General features: G+C 39.8%; 1 protein-coding gene and 1 long non-coding RNA gene across 2 annotated transcripts in view; both read left to right on the top strand.

The window, feature by feature from the left end:
• Window positions 1-9,145, top strand: part of BCAT1 (branched chain amino acid transaminase 1) — a 53,902-nt gene extending 44,757 nt beyond the window's left edge. The window contains exons 8-11 of the mRNA XM_068190467.1: window positions 1,217-1,302; window positions 2,994-3,134; window positions 4,282-4,356; window positions 8,775-9,145. Coding sequence (XP_068046568.1) covers window positions 1,217-1,302; window positions 2,994-3,134; window positions 4,282-4,356; window positions 8,775-8,816 — 344 coding nt within the window. The 3' untranslated portion in view covers window positions 8,817-9,145. The remainder of the gene's footprint in view (window positions 1-1,216; window positions 1,303-2,993; window positions 3,135-4,281; window positions 4,357-8,774) is intronic.
• Window positions 9,146-13,169: 4,024 nt separating this feature from the next.
• Window positions 13,170-14,800, top strand: LOC137474167 (uncharacterized). Its single transcript, XR_010999210.1, has 2 exons — window positions 13,170-13,721; window positions 13,810-14,800. It is a non-coding gene; the product is annotated as an uncharacterized lncRNA (long non-coding RNA).
• Window positions 14,801-22,036: the final 7,236 nt, after the last annotated feature.

The raw sequence follows: 22,036 nt of genomic DNA, 5'->3' as shown, positions 1-22,036 counted from the left end.
ATTCTTAATGGTTTGTGGATTTATTGAGCAGGGATAATATTGTTATAAGGTAAAGACAGAAAAAGGATTATAAGTATGGAAATAAGATAGTTAGGAAAAAATATGAAGAGTACTACTGAAAGACTCTGGATACCTTGACTTCTCATGCAAATTTGAGACTGTCTTAAAAGCATCTGTCTGAAAAGAGTAAAAGGTCAGTCTTCTCTGATAATAGAAACCAGTGAGTACACTATGTGATGGCTTAAAATGAAAAAAAAATAACTCTGCTGCAGAGATGACATGGAATAACAAAGTCTATATACAAAACTGTGTTTTAAGTATTTACCGAGCATGGATTGTTTCACCAAGTGTTTATTGTTTTCCATTTATCTACCATTTCATTAGTTTTGTTAGATGAACATTTATCTACTGCCCTTTTTCAAAAGCAAACAAGAAACACTAGCTAACAAACCAAACCAGCTGAACCACTTGAATTATTGTTGTTGTTGTTGGATTTTTCTTAGGATTGCTCTAATTGTGTAAGTAGAAAATGAGCACAGCAAAAGGGTGTCTGGACTCCAACAAAGGATCATTAAGAAGTCTCCTCCCAAGGAGGGTTGGCAAAATTTCCACTGCTTTGCTGGTTCATTAAATGAACTTCAAAATTTTTGGTAAATGTTTCATATTGCTCCTGTGAAATGGATATGCTAAATCCCCTTTTCCTGAATTAAGTAAAATATTTCAGGGAGAGTTGTGATGTGCCCTGGGATTTTTAGGCATGATTTTCCTGCTGCCTTTCTTTTGTGATTCTGGAGACTGAAGCATTTCATGGTTTGCAGTGGAAACACAGTGCAGTTACACAGTTATACATACAATGCACTGAGGAATAAAACCACCTGCAAGGCATTAGGTGTGTGTATATTCATGTATTAAATATGTTTCTTCCCTGCCCAAGAGGGCAGGGAAGAAACATATTTAATACATTAATATCTAAAGGTTATAATAAAAGGTTAATATAAAAACACTCAACAACAACTTACTTGAACTGAGTATCTGTTTGTGTTCTTGGAGAACTCTGATAAATGTTGCATCTTACAGGGTAGAGATTGTTTTTGATGTCACAGAATCATGGAATATCCTGAGTTGTAAGGGAACCATGTGTTTGGTGTAACATAAGTAAACTTTTGTTTGTTTGTTTCTTCGTTTGTTTTTCAACCAATGCTTTTTTGTTTGGCAGAAAATGAACTGGCAACGCCACCTTTAGATGGCATCATCCTTCCAGGAGTGACAAGGCAAAGCATTTTGGATCTGGCACGCAACTGGGTGAGTGTTTTGGCAGTAATGGTTTCAATTGTCATGTTATAACTTCAGCAGAAGTAAACATTTCTGGTGCTCAGTATCCTAAAGTTCAACTGATTTGGTTAAATCATATGATCATAGACCAGTCTGGCTTTCTAGAATCATACAAAGGCCTGGGTTGGAGGGGACCTTAAAGCTCATCTCATTCCAAGCCCCTGCCATGGGCAGGGACACCTTCCACTGTCCCAGGCTGCTCAGAGCCCATCCAGCCTGGCCTTGGAAAGGACCTTTAAAGGCCATCTATTCCAGCCTCCCTGCAGTGAATAGGGGCATCTTCCACTTGATCCGATTGCCCAGAGCTGTGTCCAGCCTGTCAGAAACTCTGCTTTCAAGGTGCCCTGGATGGCGCCTCTTCCCTTCAGCCTGTCAGCCCCACCACACAGCTTCCTGGTGCTGACAAAACTTGCTGAGCGTGCACTCAGTCCCTTTAAGCTAATGGGAGCTCAGGGTGTGCTAATGCAGGGATTCTCAGGAGCCTCACCAGAATACCCACACCTGTCACACAGAACAATACCAAGCTTGTTAAAGTAGCTCCATGCAGTATTTAACATGAAAATTCTCATTAAATCAACTGGTACCAGCAACTTAGAGCAAGGAAACAAAGAATTACTGTGCATGACCACAGCTACTCTTCACTCATCAGCTCATTATTTCTGCATTTAGTTCTCATGCTTCCAACCTTGTTTCTGCTAATAAGCATGCAGCCTGCCCAGCCACAGTCTTGAAGTCATCTGTCTGGTTCCTGTTCCTGGTCTGTAGTGCAGCAATCCAAGAGTTTATTTGCACACTTGAGACTAGATCATACCTTGAGATGCAGCAAACTCTGCCTTGTTGTATTCAAAGGTTTGATTGCAGCCTGAGTAAGGATGCTACACAGCCAAAGGCTCATCAAGCCCAGTATCTTGTCTCCTGGATTTGGCTGGGATTATGCTTAGAGTGGGATAACAGGAATACCATGCACATGAAATAAGAATTTTGAAGTCTGACGTTTATTTTTTTTTCTTGAAACACATCCCTTCAGTTGATTCTTGTGCATTCTTCAACTCTTGTAGAAGGTAAAACACTTCCAGTATTAAGACTGCAGTGCAAATGGCTTTACTCATACCTGCAGTACACTTAATTTTTGTATGTGACAGCTGTGTGCAGGCTACAGTGGAATGTTTCACTAGGGATTTAAAAAATAGATCACATAAATTGGCCTGGCAGGTGAAATTAATCAACAGAATGTATCTTGCTTAGGAATTGTCTGAGAGTGGGATGCAGAGGCTCTCTTGATATAATTGAGTAATTTTTGGACAAACTCTAACATGCTAGAGACCATGAGTACAGAGATCCAGTGTCCCATAACAATTGAACATTTCTTCTTTGTTATTCCCTAATGTGATACTGATACTCTCCACCAAAACAGAGGGAAGTGCCACTTAATCATCAGCATTGCATCTGGCAAACCACTGGCATCTTTGTAGAGCATTCTTCTGATGAAAATCTTATCTTGTGTGATACTGGCATGTTTGAAAAGATCACAAGATCAGAGTCAAAACTTGACTTATTGTCACTAGGCTAAAAGTCCTATTGGAAATGTTTCTGTGTAGAAAACAAAAACAATAATGTTTTTAAACTTTTTACAATATTTATGGTTGCTGCTTCTTGTGCAGGGAGAATTCAAAGTGTCTGAGAGATATATCACCATGAGTGATCTGACAACTGCCTTGGAAAAGAGCAGAGTAAAGGAGATGTTTGGTGCTGGAACAGCTTGCATTGTATGTCCCATCTCTAAAATTTTATATAAAGGCAAGGTAAGGAAATGTCTCTTTCTTTTTACCCCTTTCCTTCTTTTTTCCAAATTTTATCACAGTTAATTGCAACTGAAGCCAAGGAAGGTAGAAAAGGTGCACTGCCTGGAAAGATGAACAGTGTCAGTGTGTTGCTTCCCAAATGAGTTACTGGTTATCAGAAGGGAACTTTTGTCATCTGGGGTTTTTCCCAATAGCTGAAAATATAAAATCTCAAGTTCTGAGAAGGTGAAAGAAAAAACCAGTTCCCAGCCTGTTTGCAAATGTAGAAGAATACGTTCTTCCACATTTCTTTTATTCAGTATTTTTTGCTAAGGTACCTGCAAAGGGTGAGGACAGAAAAGACTTTTACAGGGAACCAAATTTCTGAACCAGTGCTGTCCTTTCTTCTCAAGTTCCTCTCTTGTTCCCCCCTCATTGCAGGGATCCCAGCTCTGGTGGTAGAACTGTTTCAAGACAGTGCACAGCTGCTTTCACCCACTGTTCACCATATGGGAGATTTCTCCTGCACAGGTGGAATTTCCCAGGCATTCAGACTGTTAAAGCTGATTTGATGCTATTTAGTCAGCACAAAGTTAGTTCAGAGGACTAGGGGGTAGTGCAGCTGCATAAAGGATTGTGCTTTGTCCACTAAACATGATAAGTACAATAAATGTCTGTTAGATGATACTTCCTGAATGAATAAAATAAAATAGATATATTGATATTGCCTGATGCTAAGATAATGAGACTTCGAGGTGCTGAGTGAGAAGTACTGTAAATAAGTGTTGTGTTTCTACACAATATACTTTAAAATGAAATACTGTATATAATGTTACTACTCTTGCTTGCACAATATTCCTTCCATTTCAGACAGATATCTTGATAGGCTTAGATTAGCCTTTATTGAACAGGAGCATAACAGTTTAACTCTATAACTTTTCACTGGCTTAGCAACACCCTCCTGTTTAAAAAAAACCAACCAACCAACCAACAAGCCAACAAAAAGCCCAAAACTAACCACTCTTTCCTTCTCATAAGGAGGGCTAGCCAGCATGATAAATATTTATTAAAAATTTTGGCAACCATAACGTATTCATATATATGTAAAGCTATTATTACATGTTATTCTCTTTCTCTCCCCTTCTCCCTCTCCTTTATTCCATGCCAGCACTTGCACATCCCAACTATGGAGAATGGGCCTGAGTTAACAACCCGTTTCCTGAATAAGCTAAGTGATATCCAGGTAAGGTGTTTTCTCTTCTATAACCAGGTAAAATAATAAAAGGTGAGCATTTGAAAGGAGTGGAAAATAATATTTTTGGTAGTGATGCTATAGATGGCATTATATAGTAATGTAGACCCTTTTGTCTAGTGTGATTATTCTGCCAATTTTCTTACCTTGAGAAAGTATAGTAGAGATGAAGTATAGTATAATTTTTCCCTACTCATCTTGGAAGGTGGATAAGAGTAGCAAGATACTATTGTAATCAATGAAGTCTAATAGTGTTTTTAGAGGCTGCTTTTTAAGGGAAAAAGACAGGATTATGAAGCATCTTAACCACAATCACAAAAGAGTACAGGTTAATCAATAAGGCAATTAAACACTCACTAGGCACAGCCAGCTGATCACAATTTCCATTTCTCGTTATCTTTCCAATCAAACGGTCACTTCTCATTTTTAAAGGAGTTCCCTTCTCTGTCATGTGCTAACATTAAAGTCTGGTTGGAATCTGTGTTTTATCTCCATGTCTGGGCATAGGAACCATCTCAGGTAAAGTCAATGAGCAGCAGGTGCTGGTCCTTCTTATTAAAGTTGCCTGGGTTTTTTTCCTTATTTAGTGTAGTTTATGGTGTGGGGGATTTGAGGGTAGGAGAAGGGCCTTTACAAAGCCCCTTTATTTAAGATCTGATAGCAGTTGCTTGGCAGTATTGCCAGGATTTCTTCAAATTGATGGTTTCCGTTCTACATTTTTGGCTCCAAGTATTCTTAGATTTGCCACTAAAATTTTTATGTTCCTGCCAGTAATCCTGTGATCTGTGTCTTTCACTGAGACAGTGAGCAGTGTACGACAAAGGTATCCAGCCTTTTCCCTGAGGGGTCCTTCCATGCCCTCCCTGATCACAGAGTGTCAGAATGGGTCAGGCTGGAAGGGCCCACAGTGGTCATCTGGTCCCAGCTCAAGCTGGGTCATCCCAGAGCACATGGCCCAGCAGTGGGTCCAGACCGTTTTGGAATATCTCCAGTGAGGGAGACTGCACACCCTCTCTGGACAATCTGTCCAGTGCTCGGTCACTGCATGATAAAGAAGTTCTTCCTCATGTTCAGGTGGAACTTTGTGGGCATCAGTTCATGCCCTCTACCTCTTGCCTTATCACCCTGGGGTTCCACCACCAGCCAAGGCTCAGGAGGAGGCTGAAAAAGTGTGTGGATTGTTACTAAACATTACTTTTCTGGGACTTTTTCACTTTACTTTCCTGTTGATGTGGACCTTTTCACCTTTCAGCTGTGTATGTAGTCTGTGTTCATCTGTTACATGCCAGGAATAATTTTATTATTCCTGGAAAATGCTGGACTGTTAAGTATATGCTTAATTCTGGATACTCTTCCTTCTTTAAAAAAATCAGGAGAGTTAGAAGACATAATAATTGAAAACCATTTTTAAAATCATTGATTTTAAAGAGATTGGTAGTTGCTTCCCCATTAAGAGTCAATCAGTGGTTGCTGGTTGTGTTTCTGCACTTTTCTATCTGTGGAGAGATGGGCTTATATCCAGAAGGACCCCACAATGTTGCACAGAAAACAATGCTGCAACATAAAAAGTGGACTACATAATAACCTTAAAAAGTAAAAGGAGAATCTTTGATCAAGATCTTCTAAATTCTCTACCAGGAGAAAAAAATAACAGATCTCTTTGCATTATCACTGGATTATTGTCATATCATTTGGACAATCTGAGGCTGTAATTCCAAAGAATCTTCCGGTTTTGAGGAATAAAGTGCAATAGAAATAGCAGTCAAACACAGATTTGGCCTCTGTGCTATTCTGCTGCCTGAACTGGGGCAGTGTATCTATTTCATGTTGAACCATGGGAATTTGTAAAAAAGTAGAAATTCTCAGCATCACCATGTCCTGCATGTGAACCTGTGACCAGAAGGTGCAGGCTTCGTATCCACTGTCATTATACCATTTCCCTTGTGTAGAGTGTACGTGCTGCTTTTATTATTTTCATATTCTCTTCATTGTTGTGTTTCCAAGTCTGTTTTCATGCTGCTCTCTTGCAAGTCTGCCGTGTTCAATGGGATGTCTTTAGATGTGAGCAGCTGTTCAGTGGAACCAGAGCTGCAGTGACAAATTAGAAACTCATTCAGAAACTGATTCAATTTCTCATGCCAGTTGAAAGAGATGGTGGTGGCACTGCAATACACATTTCCCTTCCTGTCACTGATTAGATATCATGATTACTAAAGGCTGATAAAGACTTCAAATTAAAGAACATACATGATATAAATTATTAGTGTGCTTATGAATGACTCAGTGATAGTACACTCTTCCATAGCTGCTGGAGTTGGAAGATTTAGGCATGAGGTTCTTTTCTCTGGGAATACCACTCATGTTTCTGTGGGTTTGCATCCATGCTTTGAGAATAAAAAAGCTTTTGCTGTGCCCTTTTAGACATGGATTAAGCTGCAGCTTGGAAGCAATGGATAGAAAATAAGATATACTGCTTATGCTACATGTTATTAAATGCATTTAAACACTGCAGGCAGGACAGCAGAGAAGAGACATTTAATCAAACCCCTTTTCCTTCTCTGGGCAGTGAAAAACAAGCAGGAAAGGACCATGTATGTGTTAATTTTTACTAAGAATGACCTGGATGTGATGGACAGTGGAAGAGGGACCGGATTGACTAGCCTGAGATCACAAAGCCCTTGACAGAATTAAAAATGGAAGCTAAATCTGCTTTTATTTGCAGAAAGAAATTATTTTCATTGTGGTATTGCAGCTACCTTCCCCTTTTAATTCTGGAAGCAGGTGCAAACTCTTGTCAAATGGCAACTCAGACTGGTTCTTGCAACAATTTCTGTATCAGAGCATCAGATGATACTGCTGCCTAAAGGTAACAAAATTTTCAAATAACTGCAACTGCAGAACAGGAGCAGCAGAATTAATAATGAAAAGAAGGAGTAGATGTGATAATTATGTAGGTCAGTTAGAGCCCTTGCCTGATGGAGTAAGGAGTAAAACACGATCCCACTAAACAGCAATCCTTTGTGGATCTAGAAGTGTGTTTCTTCTGGCTCATCCTGATTTGGAGCTGCTGTCTTTTCCCTGCTTTAGTGACCTGTTATCTCTTTTCCTGCTGATGCAGAACCTGTATAGAAGGAACTTTTTCCACTCTGGAGAAATTAAGTGATCTTTTTAGCCTGCATAAAGCCTCTAAAATCTGTTTTCATTTCTTGGTTGAAGGTGTTTTCAAGCTCCCTGAGTATAACACTATAAGGGAAAGGACTCCCATCTGCTGCTGTCTCTCCACCTCTGAATTATTTAACTACTTGAGCCCTGTGTGTGTTTTGGGGTCTCTCTGGAGCATTGTTTACAGGGCTTCTGACAGAGCTTTAGAACGTGGAACCAGTCTAGCTATCCAAAGTGCTGCCTTGGGGCTGAATCCTCCCCTGGAAGTGGATATGGCTGTATGCCATAGGTTGCCTTCATTTCTGCTTGGTGATCCCATTCGCTTCTGTACGGAAAGACAACTTGTTTCATTTTGGATTACAATTCTCCCTAATTGTACTCTGTGGTATTTGTGATGGTTTTATTTCACATTCAATCAAAATGGTGTAATAAAAAGCCACCTTGACAATAAAAATAAATAAAATGAAATGTGTTTGTTTATTGGAGCTTGAGCAGAATTTCTGAGAGAAAGAGGACACGATCTGTATGTTTAGAGTGAAGGTTGAGCTACCCCAGCCTAGGCCTCGGATGTGGGCCTCGGTGAGGCCTTGAAGCCCGTGGCGCAGTCAGAAATAAGTGTGTGGCGCAGTCAGAAATAAGTGTGTGGCGCAGTCAGAAATTATGTTAAGGTATAACACAATGTACTGAGCTATCTAGGTGTGAATTAGTATAGGTCTGCGGTGTGAAACTTCAGCCACCTTAAGACAAAGACAAACAATGTTTGCTTGCCAGTGAGAGTGTGCTCACGATTGTAAACTATCTGGAAGTGTATATAAACTGCTATTGTATAAACAATAAACGGAGAATGTATGATTAACCACATTGGTTCGGATCTGCATTTGGTCCTGTCCAGCTACCCTATTTTTATGAAGTCCCTGCTTCACAGGGGCATACTTATGAGTGAATTAGTGAGCAGGCCTCGGGGAGTAACTGCATTAAACTGATGGAAGTGAAGCAGGACTGTTCTGTGTCATCTGTAATGAGGATCAGCACTGCTTCTTCCTAAACCAGCTATTGTAATACGGGTAAAGCAAGCTGTCTTTAGTCTGTGGCCAAATCAAAGGCAAGTAAAGGTATAAAAAATAGTGTAAACTACTATCAGAGCAGTGAAAATGAACATTTCTGAGGATAGACCTAAGAAGTTATCACAAACGTACACTGATTCTTTTTACTTTTATTCTTAAACTTCATTTTTTGCTTTGTTTCAGTATGGAAGAGAAGACAGCGACTGGGCAGTGCTGGTGTCATGAAGATGGCAGAGTTCAGACCCTCCAGACAGACCTGACATCTGAATAATGACAAATTCTCTAACTGCCGGTGCATAGCATAGTCCCAGTATCAGTTTGCTCCCCAGGATGATTGTTTCCACAATCTGGCAAACATGAACACAATCATTTTGATTTCTACTGTAATCCTCTTGGTAGAAGCCTGTCTTCTTGGTAGAGGTGCTAAATGTTAGCAATAGAACCTTCCCAATGGTTTTCTTAGTGCCTCCTTATATAGACTCTGGAAACTTGTAAAATGCTCTTCAGCTGCTCTTCAGTTTGGTTTGTTTACTGCCACCACCAACAGAACATGTGTCACGTGAGGATGTTGCCTGTTAGCTGCCCACGGGGTTCTGTTGGCATTATTCTGCCTTTTGCTCTGTGTTTGGGAAACACTCTTAGCCATACACTCTGTTCTTTCATACTCTACTTGTATGGGAGATTCCTGAGTTTGCATAGCCTGGTAGATGCCCTCATACTCTATCCAATAACTCTGGCCTTTAGCCCAAAATTCTCTGAGTCAGTCTAGCCTGCAAGATCGTCCCTGCTAGATTATTGCCCTTCCCTCTCTGGGGATTTGCAGTGGCTGCTTGGGCAGTGCATTCATCTCTAAGAGTTGAGTACATCCTTCTAGACATGATTTAAGAGGCTGTATCAGGCCCTGCTGAGATGAAAATTCCCCTTTGGCCTAGCAGAGCTGGGCTCTGCAGAGCCAAAATGGACAACACACAGTGTTGCCTTCAGGTGAGTGTCTAGAAAGTGAAATTAGACAACTTTGGCTGTGAAAATGGAACCATTCTTCACAGCAACCAAACCTTTGAACTGAGGAGTTTTTTCCATTATCCACTCACATAATTTAGATCAGAAAAAATGTTTTCCTTGTCTCTTTCACTTACTTGCTGTATCCAGCCTCCATTGACACATGTACTGTAGAAGGGCCTTCCTGTTAAGGAACAAGCAGTGTTGTCAACAGAAAATGTCTAGAAGGAAAGAGGTTCGTATTCAAACCCTGATTTCATTCTGGTTAAGCAGATAATTCATGGAATGCTGCTTTCTCACAAGCAGTCTTGATTCTTTGGAAGCAATACAGAGCATGTAGTCCATAGCTGGGATAGTAACTTCTGCAAATGTTCACTAATGACCATCCTTCAATATTTATTAGCTTTCTCCTTCTGCACACAGCTTTGTTGAACAGCTTTAAGATACCTCTTGCCAAAAAGGATAACCGTATTCTGTATCAATGTTCCAAAGTGCTACTTCAGTATAAAACTGGCAGAACTACATTGACATTTTATTGGAGTCCTATAAGAAGTAAAAGTGAAACATTTCTTGTTCTAGTTTGCAGTAGAGATGCACCAGTATTAAGGAAAACATTTAGCACTTTAATTTTTGTAAGACCAACAGTATCTCTCCCATGCCTATTAAGTCCTTTGTAATTACTGGCATTTGTTAACATAGTTTAAAAAGGCAAAATATAATTTCTAGTGGACCATCCATGCCTTATGCAGCTGATGAAGAGCAGCCTTACGGCTTCCTGTTCATTTTTGGTCACATTTTGAAGACCCTTCCTTAGCCATCATTTTCTTCTGCTCCCTCAGATCATGATTTTTCCTGTTTTTGACTGCAGTCCAGTCTGATCTTTTAATGAAGAACAGTTGAAGGTTCTCTCTGACAATGTAACTATTGTTAAAAATTGATGGATAATTTTTTCTTTAGTCTACAACTGCAAGCACAAAATGTTGTTTCACTCACAGTAGCCACAGTGTTGTGACCATTTGAATCTGTATCCTGTGCTGGTCTTTGTTTAGTATCTTACTATGTGTTATATGCTGCTGGTAGTCTTTCCTTTAATTAGTAGTCTTTCCTTTTATTTAATTAGATGGCTGGAAAAATAAACATGGGGAATATGTCAAGGTGCAACATGGGGTAGAGCATTTTATCCAATGAGGCCAGTATCAAAATTAAAGAGTGCCTTTAACCAGAATGTGGCGTGGAGCTCTCTAAAGATGATGTAATGAGCAACCATTTGTGGCTTACTGATACTGAACAATCTATTCTTTCCCTTAAGTTCATCTTTGCTTTAGCAGCAAATGGAAAAGTGAAAATATCTGACTTCATATGCATGGCAAAGTGGTTGTGCAATACCTGAACATTTCAGCTTTGACAGAGTTGATAAATGATACCATATATAAAAAAATCCCCATGAAGGCCTCAGTATACCAGCAGCAATCTGTTCACTAGGCAGAATGAACAAGGACCAGTTAGAAGAATTATTTTACTGAACAGTAAACCTGAAAGTTGTGTAAAACCTTTCTTAAATTGGTTGCAAGTAATTTAATATGAAGGAACCAGGTGGTTTCATTTGTTGTGTTTTGCACTGTTTCCTGCACTGACCAGAGAGACACCTCTCTTTTTTCTGATGATGGAGGCTTCAAAATGAGGAGAGTTGATAATGCAGTGACCCACAGAAATGAGTGGTCTTTTCTCCAGGGAAGAATGAAAACATGGAATGTGTGTATGTTAATTGTTATCTTTAACTTCTTGGTTAATTGCCTTGCTCTGTCTGTGTCAACTCAAGGCCATGCATGTTTCCAAGTGGAATCCAGGGGAATAGGTTTTAGATTTTTAACTTTGAAACCTAAGTAAGAGAGCTGACAGTCAGTATAGTGCAGGAAATTCTTCTGATGTTGCATGCTGTCCTACTCTGAATTCTGGCAGTGCATTTTATCCCATTAACCAAAGGAAAGAAATAACATGTGTAAATAACAATCAGTACTTGATATTGCATTCTCCTTGTTTTCACTTGTAAAATTTAGGAGGGAACTATGGTATTGCCTGAGCTAGTAACAGATTGTAAAAGAACATCTGCACATCTTTTCTCCATGTGCCCTTTTTGTTTAATTGCAACAGATTTACATAGAAAGAGTATGGTACATCATAACTAGGCAATTATCCATTCTTCTTCACTTAGTTATGGTTCTGGTAATTGATAATTTAAGACATAAGATAGTCTAACATTAGGAAAATTTGAAACTGTTCAAAAAAGATCAACAAATTTATATTGTTGTGTGATATTTGCATAATTGGCTGCAATTATTTAATGTTTAATTGGGTTGATCAAATGAGATTCAGCCTTTCACATGCTTATGTTTTACAAACACTGGTACTTTAAAATTATAATAATGAAATCTAATTTTCATACATTCTTTCTTCTCCGTCCTTTTGATTATTATTTTCAGTATTGAGCATGTCCTTAATTTTCAGTTTGGTTAGTGTGATTCATGACTAGGAAAAAAGTCCTTCAAATAACAGAATTTTCATGAAACTGGCATTTCATACAAGCTCTTCTGGTGCCAAGAATTATGATAAGCTTCAGCAACTGGCATTACTTAACCAGATTATTAACTGCAGGGAGGGCAAATTCATTGAGAATTGGCAGGGACAGACCCAGGTGAGGATGCTGATGAAGGTTCCTAGGGTAGATAACTTGTTCAGTCCATAGTAGGGCAAAACAAACATGATTTTTCTGGGGTATAGAGGGGAAGACTGATAGGGCAAAAGCAAGGTAGTGAGATCTTTCTGCCCAGCTATTGTTTACATCTGTTCAACTATCTCAAGCCAAAAAGCAGTTATCAGCCACTCCTCCTCTTTGTACATAACCTCTTGTTTGGGTTTGCCTAATTCAACATAGAGATATCATAGGTTCTTTCCTGTATACTTATTTTTATTATTTATCCTCAGGCATGAAGAATGGTAATTTGGAAAAATGTGATACTTGAAAGTCTTCATTTGTAGTGCAAGTTATTTGAAATGTCTGTCTTCCAAGAGGTAGACAGAAAAACAGCTGTGACTGATCTCAGAGCTGCTTAATTAGAGCAGAAACCCTCTTGAATTCAATGGCCTCTCCAAAACAATCTGCGTAATCCCAGCAGGTTCCTTGAGTGTGAGCTGTCTGTTCACTGTGCCTTGCTCTGGAATAGAACACAGAGGTGCCCAGAGTTGGTGGCACAGCCTGGCAGACTGTGGTACACTGCCTTTCCCTGCATGGGATGCACCCTACAGAGGATAAGTTTAATGTTCTGGTGGCAGGCTGATGTCCTGAGAGGTGGCAGCTGTAAATGATGCCCTGAGATAGTTGTTGCCCTGTTCCTTGCTGTCTTTCTCTCCCTTGCACCCGTTCTTCCCCAGCCTTCTATTGTTGTCTCACATCTAAAAGTGACTGTTTAAGCAAATTTGCATTCTTCTTGCTTTTAGCAGTAGTGACAGTTAAAAAATAAAACCCAACAACAAAAAAGGAAGTTTTTTATATTCCAGCTGTTGAGGGATCAGAATTGTAGTCCCTGAACAGACTGACACTGACTTTGTGACCCTGGACAAGTTACCTAAACTCTGAGTGCAAAGTAGTAGTACTGCCACTTATACCATTTCTAACTCTAATCCAAATTTTTGCTTAAAAACTGTCTTTCATTACAGATCAAATTAAGCTTTCCAGAAAAAGTTTTTAAGCAACAAGAAATATGCCATGTAAAGTCCAGTATTTCAAGGATTACATTAGAATAGAATAACTTGGTTATGCAGGGAAAAACATTATTTAAATGAAAAATACATTCAAGGTTTGCTGCATAAACCCATAAATGTGGAACAAATGTAGAATATAAAAATTAACATACAGAATGATCTTGACAAGAGAACTTCATCTCAGACTGGGCCATCCTATTAGAAAAGTGATGCTTGAAGGAATCATGACACCTCTCAATGTAAAGTCATGAGCATGGGACTGTCTTAGAGGTGCACTTGGTCATGTAGCACTGAGACAGATCTCTTTAACCATCTTGACCAAAAATTTGCTGAACTGCAATGCTTACCAATTTGGAGGTGTGGAAGACCTGTGTTTTACTGTATTTTGTCTCTAACCTCAAGATTTGGAAAAATAATTCATAGGTCCTAAATAATTTAAGCTCAAATTCTTCTTAATAAGTTATTTGTATTTTTTAGTGATAAGAGCAGACGAGAATACTGACATTGCATTGGTGAAAAATACTGTTGTAGCAGTCCTCCTGTCCATGCCTTGCTTTGAGCATGATTCTTATTAGTAGGAATTCCAGAATATTTTGTCTGACTGTGCAAAATCTGAGTGCCATCTATAGTACACTTGCAGATATATCCCCAGCTCCATAAAAAACTAACAAAACTAACTTGGCCGTTACTTTGAACTGGAACAGTCATGTCAAGTACATTAGGACATTGGGACTTAGCAGATATGGAGCAATACTAAATTACAACAGTAAATAGATTTGAAATAAGATTAGTCAATAGATTTGTAATTAAATTTTGGAATTAGTAGCTCAGATAAACAGAAATCTCACTAATCACACTAGCAAGGGTAACCACACATACTAAAAAAGTAAGGGTAATTATATTCACCAGTAGTAACAGCATGGTTCCCTCTGAACATGAATTTTTACTCTTTGTTTATCTTAAAATTTAATTTTTCATGTCTGATTTTTACCACAATCCTGCATTTTCATGCCATGCTTAAAAAAAAAAAAATGTCTCTTAAATTTCATGTTCATGAGAAGATCTTAGGGAAGATTTAAGACACTGATTTAAAATTTTAAAGCATTTAAAATACCTGCTGGGTAAAGTTAAGATAGAAACAGGGAAGACAACTTTGTGCAAGCATTTCACTAATGTTCCAAATTTTGGTTTACCACCACTGGCCATTTTTGGTTTTTACCAAAGTTGTATGCAGGGAATAGTTGATAAAATAAGCTTATTGCTTGTTTTCCTAAGTAAGAGTTGGGGAAGTTTCTAAGAGCTGGTTCTCTTAACTCTAACTCTGTATAGTTCTTGATTCTATCAGGCTTAGAGCAGTCATTTCAGGGGGAGGTAGAGGAGCTCAGAAGCTTTTCTCAGGCAGTAGTGTCCTGCAGAAAAAGATTTTCTGTCCTTTTATGATCAAAGCGATCGAGGTATGAACATGGAATCTTCTAAACTTTGCACCTTTTTATAAAAATTTTGTTTTTAATTTTAGAGTTCTGATACAGTGTTGCTGAACTATTACCTTACACTATCATATTGCAGTGGCTTATAGGAAGAAAGCAAACATCCTTATTCTTTATGTAATCACCTCCTTCCTGTATGCCAAATACCCTGGTCACTTTGATTTGGTCACCACTAGAATCGTGATAACTTTGGGTGAAATAACTGCACCCTGCTTGTACTAAACAAAGCACTTAGTGCTGACAGCAAAGACCAGAGCAGTGAGTGAAAAGTCTGCTGTGTCAGGAAGAGGCATGCCAGGAGCAAGAGTGAAAATACCCATCAGGTCAGCAAGGAAGGAGGACAGCAGCACGTCATAGCCACTCTTGTTCAGTCCAACTGAGGCACCACCCTGGCACACCAAAAATCCAGCAGGATCAGAGACTGCTGTTGGTATTTAAAAATGCTCTTATTCAGTTGCTTAAACACCTCCATCTGTGCCTACGTTTTCGGCCTGGGCCCCTGTATCTTCACTGAAAGCTGCAATATCCTTTTATGTGTTGTCCAACAGTGGAATATTTGGTCAAACAGCTAATGCTCCATACCATCTAACAGGTCACTGATGTGTTCTCTTCCCATAATTTGTGTTAAGCCCAGTGGTTGGCTAGAGCTGCAAGCAGGAGACAAACACATCATTAACACTATTTCATAGTCCAGGATGTTCACAAAGAGTGGATCTATTCCCTTTGTCTCCCGGGGAGATTGCTTGGACTCACGTTGGCCACTGAGTGACAAAATGTAGAAGGTTCTTTGCCATGATGGAGACAAGTTAGAGTTTCATCTGAAGCTATTTTCAAACAATTTCTGTTGGAAAGCCAGAAGTCCCCACCTGCTTGACCTTTGAGGCATTTAGAAGGGTGCAGTAGTGGTTACTGAAATTGTAGCACATAAGCAGTGGGAAATTAGCAACTTAGGGAGGGAGAAGTAAACACCTCTGATGGGTCTCTGTTTTCTCAAATGTTGAAAGTGAACTGGGTATTTTACAAGAATCTGAAGCATATAAAAGCAGTAAAGGACAGATGTGTGAAAAAATACTGGATAAACTAAAGGAAACTCTACCTCATTCTTCTCTAAAGGTTTTGTAGAAGCACAATTTAGAGCTCCTAATGGCATTGTTACATAGCGACCATCTGGCATGAAAGAAGCACTATATTTGTATGTCTGTAAAACCTGTAAGAACTGTATTTTGCTGGCAGTAGAAACAGTCTATACTATTTGCAGTTTTCCTCATCAAATCTGTAATTATTCAATGTTTCTGTCTCCAATAAAGGAATTTAATTGGCACCTGTTTGTGGCATGTTATGAAATTGGTGTTGAGTACAGCTAACTAAGTGTAATTATCCCATAGATGGGAGCTGCTTTGAAATAAATTCTTAAAGGCTGGATTAAAAGAAAAAAAAAATCTGGTTGAAGTGTGGCATGTAAGAGCAGCAAAGCAAGGCTGAAGTGGCAGACATGCACCTACCCTGCCAAGCCTGGAGGCTGAGCCAGTTATCTCACTCACAGTAAAATGCTGGACAAATTAAGCAGCAAAGGTACCTACCTGCTAACCATGTAGTCGTTAAACAGTTTTTAATATGCCAGGACTGTGTGGCAGTGATTGAATACATCTCCCATTCTAAGGGTTTGGGGTGTTGAAGTCAAGGGAGAGAATGCCAGAAAATAGCTTTATATTTGGAGCACTTACTTCACAGGGCATTTTTGAACAGTCGTCACTCCCAAATATTTTAACCAGTGGGAAGCCTTTTGAAGATGGAAAGTAATGGAAGTGAGTGTCATTAAAATCTTGACATTTGCCATGTCGGGTGGCTGTATTTACAAAAAACCTTTATGTATTCCCCCTTTCCAGGGAAGGGAATACTGTGATTAAAAGTAGCATTCATCCATGCTGTGGTAAAGTAAGCATCAGGGTACATTTTCCACCTGGTTTGGTTCTTGGTGACTTCAGAGAAAGCTGGCATGGACACAGGACACTTTAAAGAAGCTGTAGATAGGTAAGTACTGAGAGTTACTAATTACTGCTAGGAGAATGAACCTAACATGTCAGAATCTGACTTCTTTCCTGTGTCTTGGCCTCTCCCCTTTTCATCCTAAGGGAACCTTTCTTAACTGTAACTCCAGCTTGAGCCCCAGCTTTCAAACCTCACCTATCCCAAGTAGTAATAAGTTGAGGACTGATCACGCAAGGTGCTGAGTGGGCTTCAGAGACCGACCTATGCCTTTTAGCAAGATTTTAAAAGACTTTTTGTTTTTGCTCCCATTTGAAACATCTCAGTAGCAGGCAATAGCTCTGTCCAGTAAAGCACTTGCAGTATCACCACCAGCACTGTGTTGTTAGGGCTGGAGAGTACCAATTCTGAGGACTTTGATCCAGGGTACAAACTCTTGTAAAGTTGATGTGACCAGAAAGACCAAACCCACCGTTTTAAAATAATACAGTGAGAGGGCAAAACAGAAAGCAAATAACCAGTGTTTATATAAAGAGGGCATGAGAAAAAATTTGGGGATTCCAGTATAGGCAGTCAGAAATGCAAATTTTAAGAGTATATCAACAAAAGTGTTGAATTGAAGCTTTCCTTCTCCCTTTAATTTTTATTCCCTGAGTGTTTTCATATTGTATCATCACAGTGTTGATTTTTAACAGCTGCTAATGAATTACCCCGTTGGCCAAGAATAACAGAATTTTCTGTAGTAGTAGCTTTGTTGTTCTGGATGCTTCTCCAATGACAAACTTGTAAAAGGAGACACAGGAATGTGGAAGGTGTGTCTGCTGCCCTCTCTCCCAGGGGAGTAGTTTTTAGTGCCCGGTAAGAGAATGTTTGCCATGCAGGTGGTACTATATTGTATCTGTACAAAATAGGGATTTTAAATTCTGAGCTTTCAAGGAAACTGTTCTTCTGAAATTATTTCAGAATAACTTCTGTTTATTAACAGTTCTCATTTTGCACATGACATAATTCTTTCAGAAGATTCAGCTGGTTTTTTCAAGCTCTTAGTGGTAGTTAGACAATTATCCTGAACTTTGATGGTGGTGTAAGTTAACCCCTTTTTCTTTTAGAATGGTGTAAAGAAAACTTATACACAAAGAAAGGCTCCTAACCAAACTGAGTATTTGTGAGATAAATAATTACCTAACCGTAAAGGAGGAACACACAACAAAATATGGCAAATGGGTGAGCTCTAACCACAGACTGTAAAGTGCACCCACACTTCAAATTTTGATACTACATCAGTAATGTAATGTTTTAAGTTGTCTTCTTATCGAGTTAACAGTTAGTTGTGTGTAAGGCACAGGTGCATGTTGACAGCCTAGAAGATGTGGCCTTTCAAAGACAAAGCTGATGAGGCCAATACTGCTTTGCTGTGTGGGATCTATGAAGTGGCACTCTGAATGCTCAGGACAGACCAGCCATCCTCAGTACACAGCAAGTGTTCATTCAGGGAGCTCCAGGGTCTGCCCAAAGGCAGATGTAGGCAAAGCCCTGATCTAGATGTGGAGGTGAAGCTGTGGCACGATCTGGAATTGTGTGCTCTGCAGGATTGTTATGTGTGAGGGAGTTGATTTTACATCTGCCCTTTATAGATGTGCACATTAAATACGTGCTGGGAGGCTGCCACTACCAGAAACACCATCCCCTGTAAAACGGCCAGGGCAGTTCTGACACTCATTTTGACAGGGGTGAAATTCATCTACTGTACCACACCAGTCTTAAAACAGACTGACTTAGCTGCCCTCGTGGTGACATTTACACAGCTCATCACCAAGCAGAGCCAGTGGGAACACCAGTTTCAGCAGAGACTACAACTGGTGTTGGCTCAGAACCTAACTTGATTTCTGTGCTCTGAGGGTAATGAAGAGAACGGCTCCACTCCTTCCCAGCTGCCCTATCCCTGACCTCCCCTCTGTGGCACTGCTGGCACTGTACCAGCTGCATGGTGCCCAGGTCCCTGCGTGGCCAAAGCAAAAGCACATGCCCAGATGCCAAACACAGGAAGAGCAGAGCTGCTCTCTTAGCCACAGCAGCATTTGTCTGAAGGACCTGAAGCCAGTTCAGAAATCAGCCCCTCTGAAACATCAGGATTTAAGTATATCCCAGGTGCTAGACACTTTTATTATGTCTCTTAAAATTTAATGCACCAGACCTTGCTTAAGTCATTGCTGAATTCTGGGTTAATTTTTTTTTTAACCTTCCTTTAGCTCATACAAACCTTGTGCCTCAGTGAAGTCTGTAATATTTGCTTTACTGTGAAGTCCCAGGTTGGATAACAAAGGACCTTTTGATGATTCTGTGTCATGAGGGCATGTCTGAAAACTGACTAGAGCAGACAGTGAAAAATATGCCCATCTATTTAGGAAACCTTAGTGCTTAAAAATTTGCAGAAAAATGTCATAGATCAGCCTACTGTCCTAGGACTTCTTACCTCTAGGGATGTAGTTCTGACCATCCTCTTTCTGCATCCTCCCAGCTAAGAATCACATTGCTTTTAAATGCTTAAAAACTTCATATCATTCCCACCCTCCACTGCAGAATCTATCCTTGTATCATGCAAAGAACAGAAAATCTGAGAAGTTTGTCAGGTGTTTATATTCCTGTGTTAAAAGAGCAGTCCCAAAAATACCAGCCTGTAAGCATAACTCATAGCATAGGTATCCTTTGCTACTCCCTCCTTTTGCAGGTAGAATATTTTTATGGCTCTTGAGGAAAAAGCCAGTAGAGTCTGATTTAAATTCAAGGTTAGAAAGCATCTCCAATCCCTTTTCCATGGAGGGCTCTCCCTTGGGAGGAGTGGGTCAGTCACCTAGCAATGAGGACAGATCCCACTTGTGCTCAGTTTGTTGTAATCAAAATGTTTACTTTGCTATCAGGTGGCAGCAATCACCACCCAGTTCGACTTGCAAAGTCATTATTTGGCTGGTGAAGCTGTGGGCAGAGTTGATTGGAGGGACATGCTGAGAGAAATGGCATTTCCCTTGGCTCTCTTTTGGTGTTTCCATCATCATTGCCTGTCTGAGGCTGGGAGGTGCTGATAGCTGTGGTCAGGTGAGTCACTAATCCAAAGCTCTTCAGAATTCTCCAGTTCTTCTCAGACTGCTGAGTTTGTAGCCTCTGTGTGTGCTGAGGTGGGAAGCAAAGAGAGTTGGTGTTATGTGTGTTTTCCTGAAGGACCAAAGGAACACAGCTTTGGGGATGTAGGCTTTGCTTGCGTTGCATGCTGGAAGACTTCTGTCTGAGGAACCTGTTGGTCCCATCACATTCCTTAAATAAGGCTTCTTTTTAAAAAATAAGTTGAAGACATAGTATTACCTAACTTGACTGCCTGTATTTTTGATGTCATGGAAGGAATCCAGTGAGACCCCAAATGCTGCATTTTTTTCCCTCATGCAGTCTGACTTCCTAAAGAGGCAAAACACAATTTATATATTTATTTTTTTGACTTCAGGGAATCCAGATTGCAATCTGCCAGCCTGGGCAGAGGCTTATTTAACAATATGTGCATGAAAGCCTTGTAACTGAGACTGGCATTGTGCATATGGGCCATAACCAATCAGCACATTTTTAGGTCAGATGGCTGCCTGGTTCTGAGAGGTAAATGTTGTTGAGTTTCTACCTTGCCATTTCTTACATCTGCTAGGGTGAATCTTAGAGCTTGATGGTTCCTCTTAGCTCTTTGGCTCTCAGAGTCCCTTGGGAGGATTCCCTTATGTTGCTATATCTGAGTGGCAGTCAGACTCCTTATTCCACATTTCCTTCACATTTCAACAGCAACAAAAATATCAACATCTGTGTTATTTACCCATTTTTGCAGACGTCTAACATTAACAACTTTTTTAGTACTAAGATAACACAACCCAGAAGTTAAAGAGAGATGTCAGTAAGGGAAAATTTCAGCCTGAAAGAAGGGAAAATCTCCCCAGTTTTACAGGATAAGATCATATTAAAACCCCAACCTTATTTTCTGAACACGTGTATCTCCCTGCCAAGCCTCACAGCCTCTTTATGGCAACTTTTTCCTGGAAAGAGAAAGTAGCATGAACAAGGCTTTATTATCTGTTACTGCAATTGAAGCAGCATGAAGGAGAGCCAGTGTTTGACTCAATGAAACTCTCGTCAAATTAGATATGAAATTCAGGGCAAAATTAATCTGCTGTAGAGTTGTTTAACCTGTTTTTTTTTTTTCTCTGAGAAAACAGATATCATCAGGAACAATAATTTTGTGTTTGTGTAGAGCTGGTAGCCAGAAAGTCTTATGGTTTTCATTTTAAAAAATAAAAGTAATTTTTGCAGGGAAAAAATAAAATTATGACCCACAGATAATCAGTAATCAACCAAGAATATTTAAACAGTTACTACTTCATTCAGTCTTCAGATGATAAGCTTGAGATCTTTCACAGGAAAACTGAAAATCAAACTGCAATTACAGTAAATTGCAAAACCCAGGATGGCTTGTAATGATTTATTTTTAAAAGACACTGCTTCTCTTGGTGTGCATAATACACACTTCTCTGCAGCCCATAATATAAGTTTGTCAGATAAGTGATTTTCTTTAGGGAAAAATTACAAGCAATCTGGAAAGGAAGAGGAGATTAGCAGTTATCCCTGATCAGTTCCTTTCTGTGCCTTGGAGCAAGACAGGTAACCCTCCTAGCTGCTGTTTCCAGCTGTAAAATGGGGGTAACAGCTCCCTGGAGACAGAGGGTGAATGCATGGCAGGCTGCATGATCCATGAGCACTGGAGGACCATATGGACCTGAAGGCAGATTCCACCATGGCTGCCTTCTCCACATTAATTTGTAATAGCAGGCTTATTCTTTCAATTAAGCCCTACGATCACATTTCTGATAAGTTCAGTGTTGCCTCCAGTTTCAGTAAAACTTCACAAGCTGGAACACTGCCTACAGCTGACAGTGACATTTAAATGTGAGAAAAATCAAGCTTATGCATGGCCAAACCTTCTATAATTCCAGGCCTTGTCAGCCTGCAGTATGGATTCTGGTTTAAACAAATAAACACCCAGCTCATTTTCACCTGACCCTAGGAGAGTTTGCATTGCCTAAATGTTCTGCTCCGAGTCCCAGGTGGTACCTTCTGAGATTCTGAGTGCTCAGAAGCAAATTAATTATACCAGCAGCAGGCATCTGGGCACAGTTCCATGTTTTTGCA

This window comes from Anomalospiza imberbis, chromosome 5, assembly GCF_031753505.1.
Source record: "Anomalospiza imberbis isolate Cuckoo-Finch-1a 21T00152 chromosome 5, ASM3175350v1, whole genome shotgun sequence".
Taxonomy (NCBI): Eukaryota; Metazoa; Chordata; class Aves; order Passeriformes; family Viduidae; genus Anomalospiza; species Anomalospiza imberbis.
The sequence above is the reverse complement of the archived record's forward strand: the minus strand, read 5'-3'. Positions and strand labels throughout refer to the sequence as shown.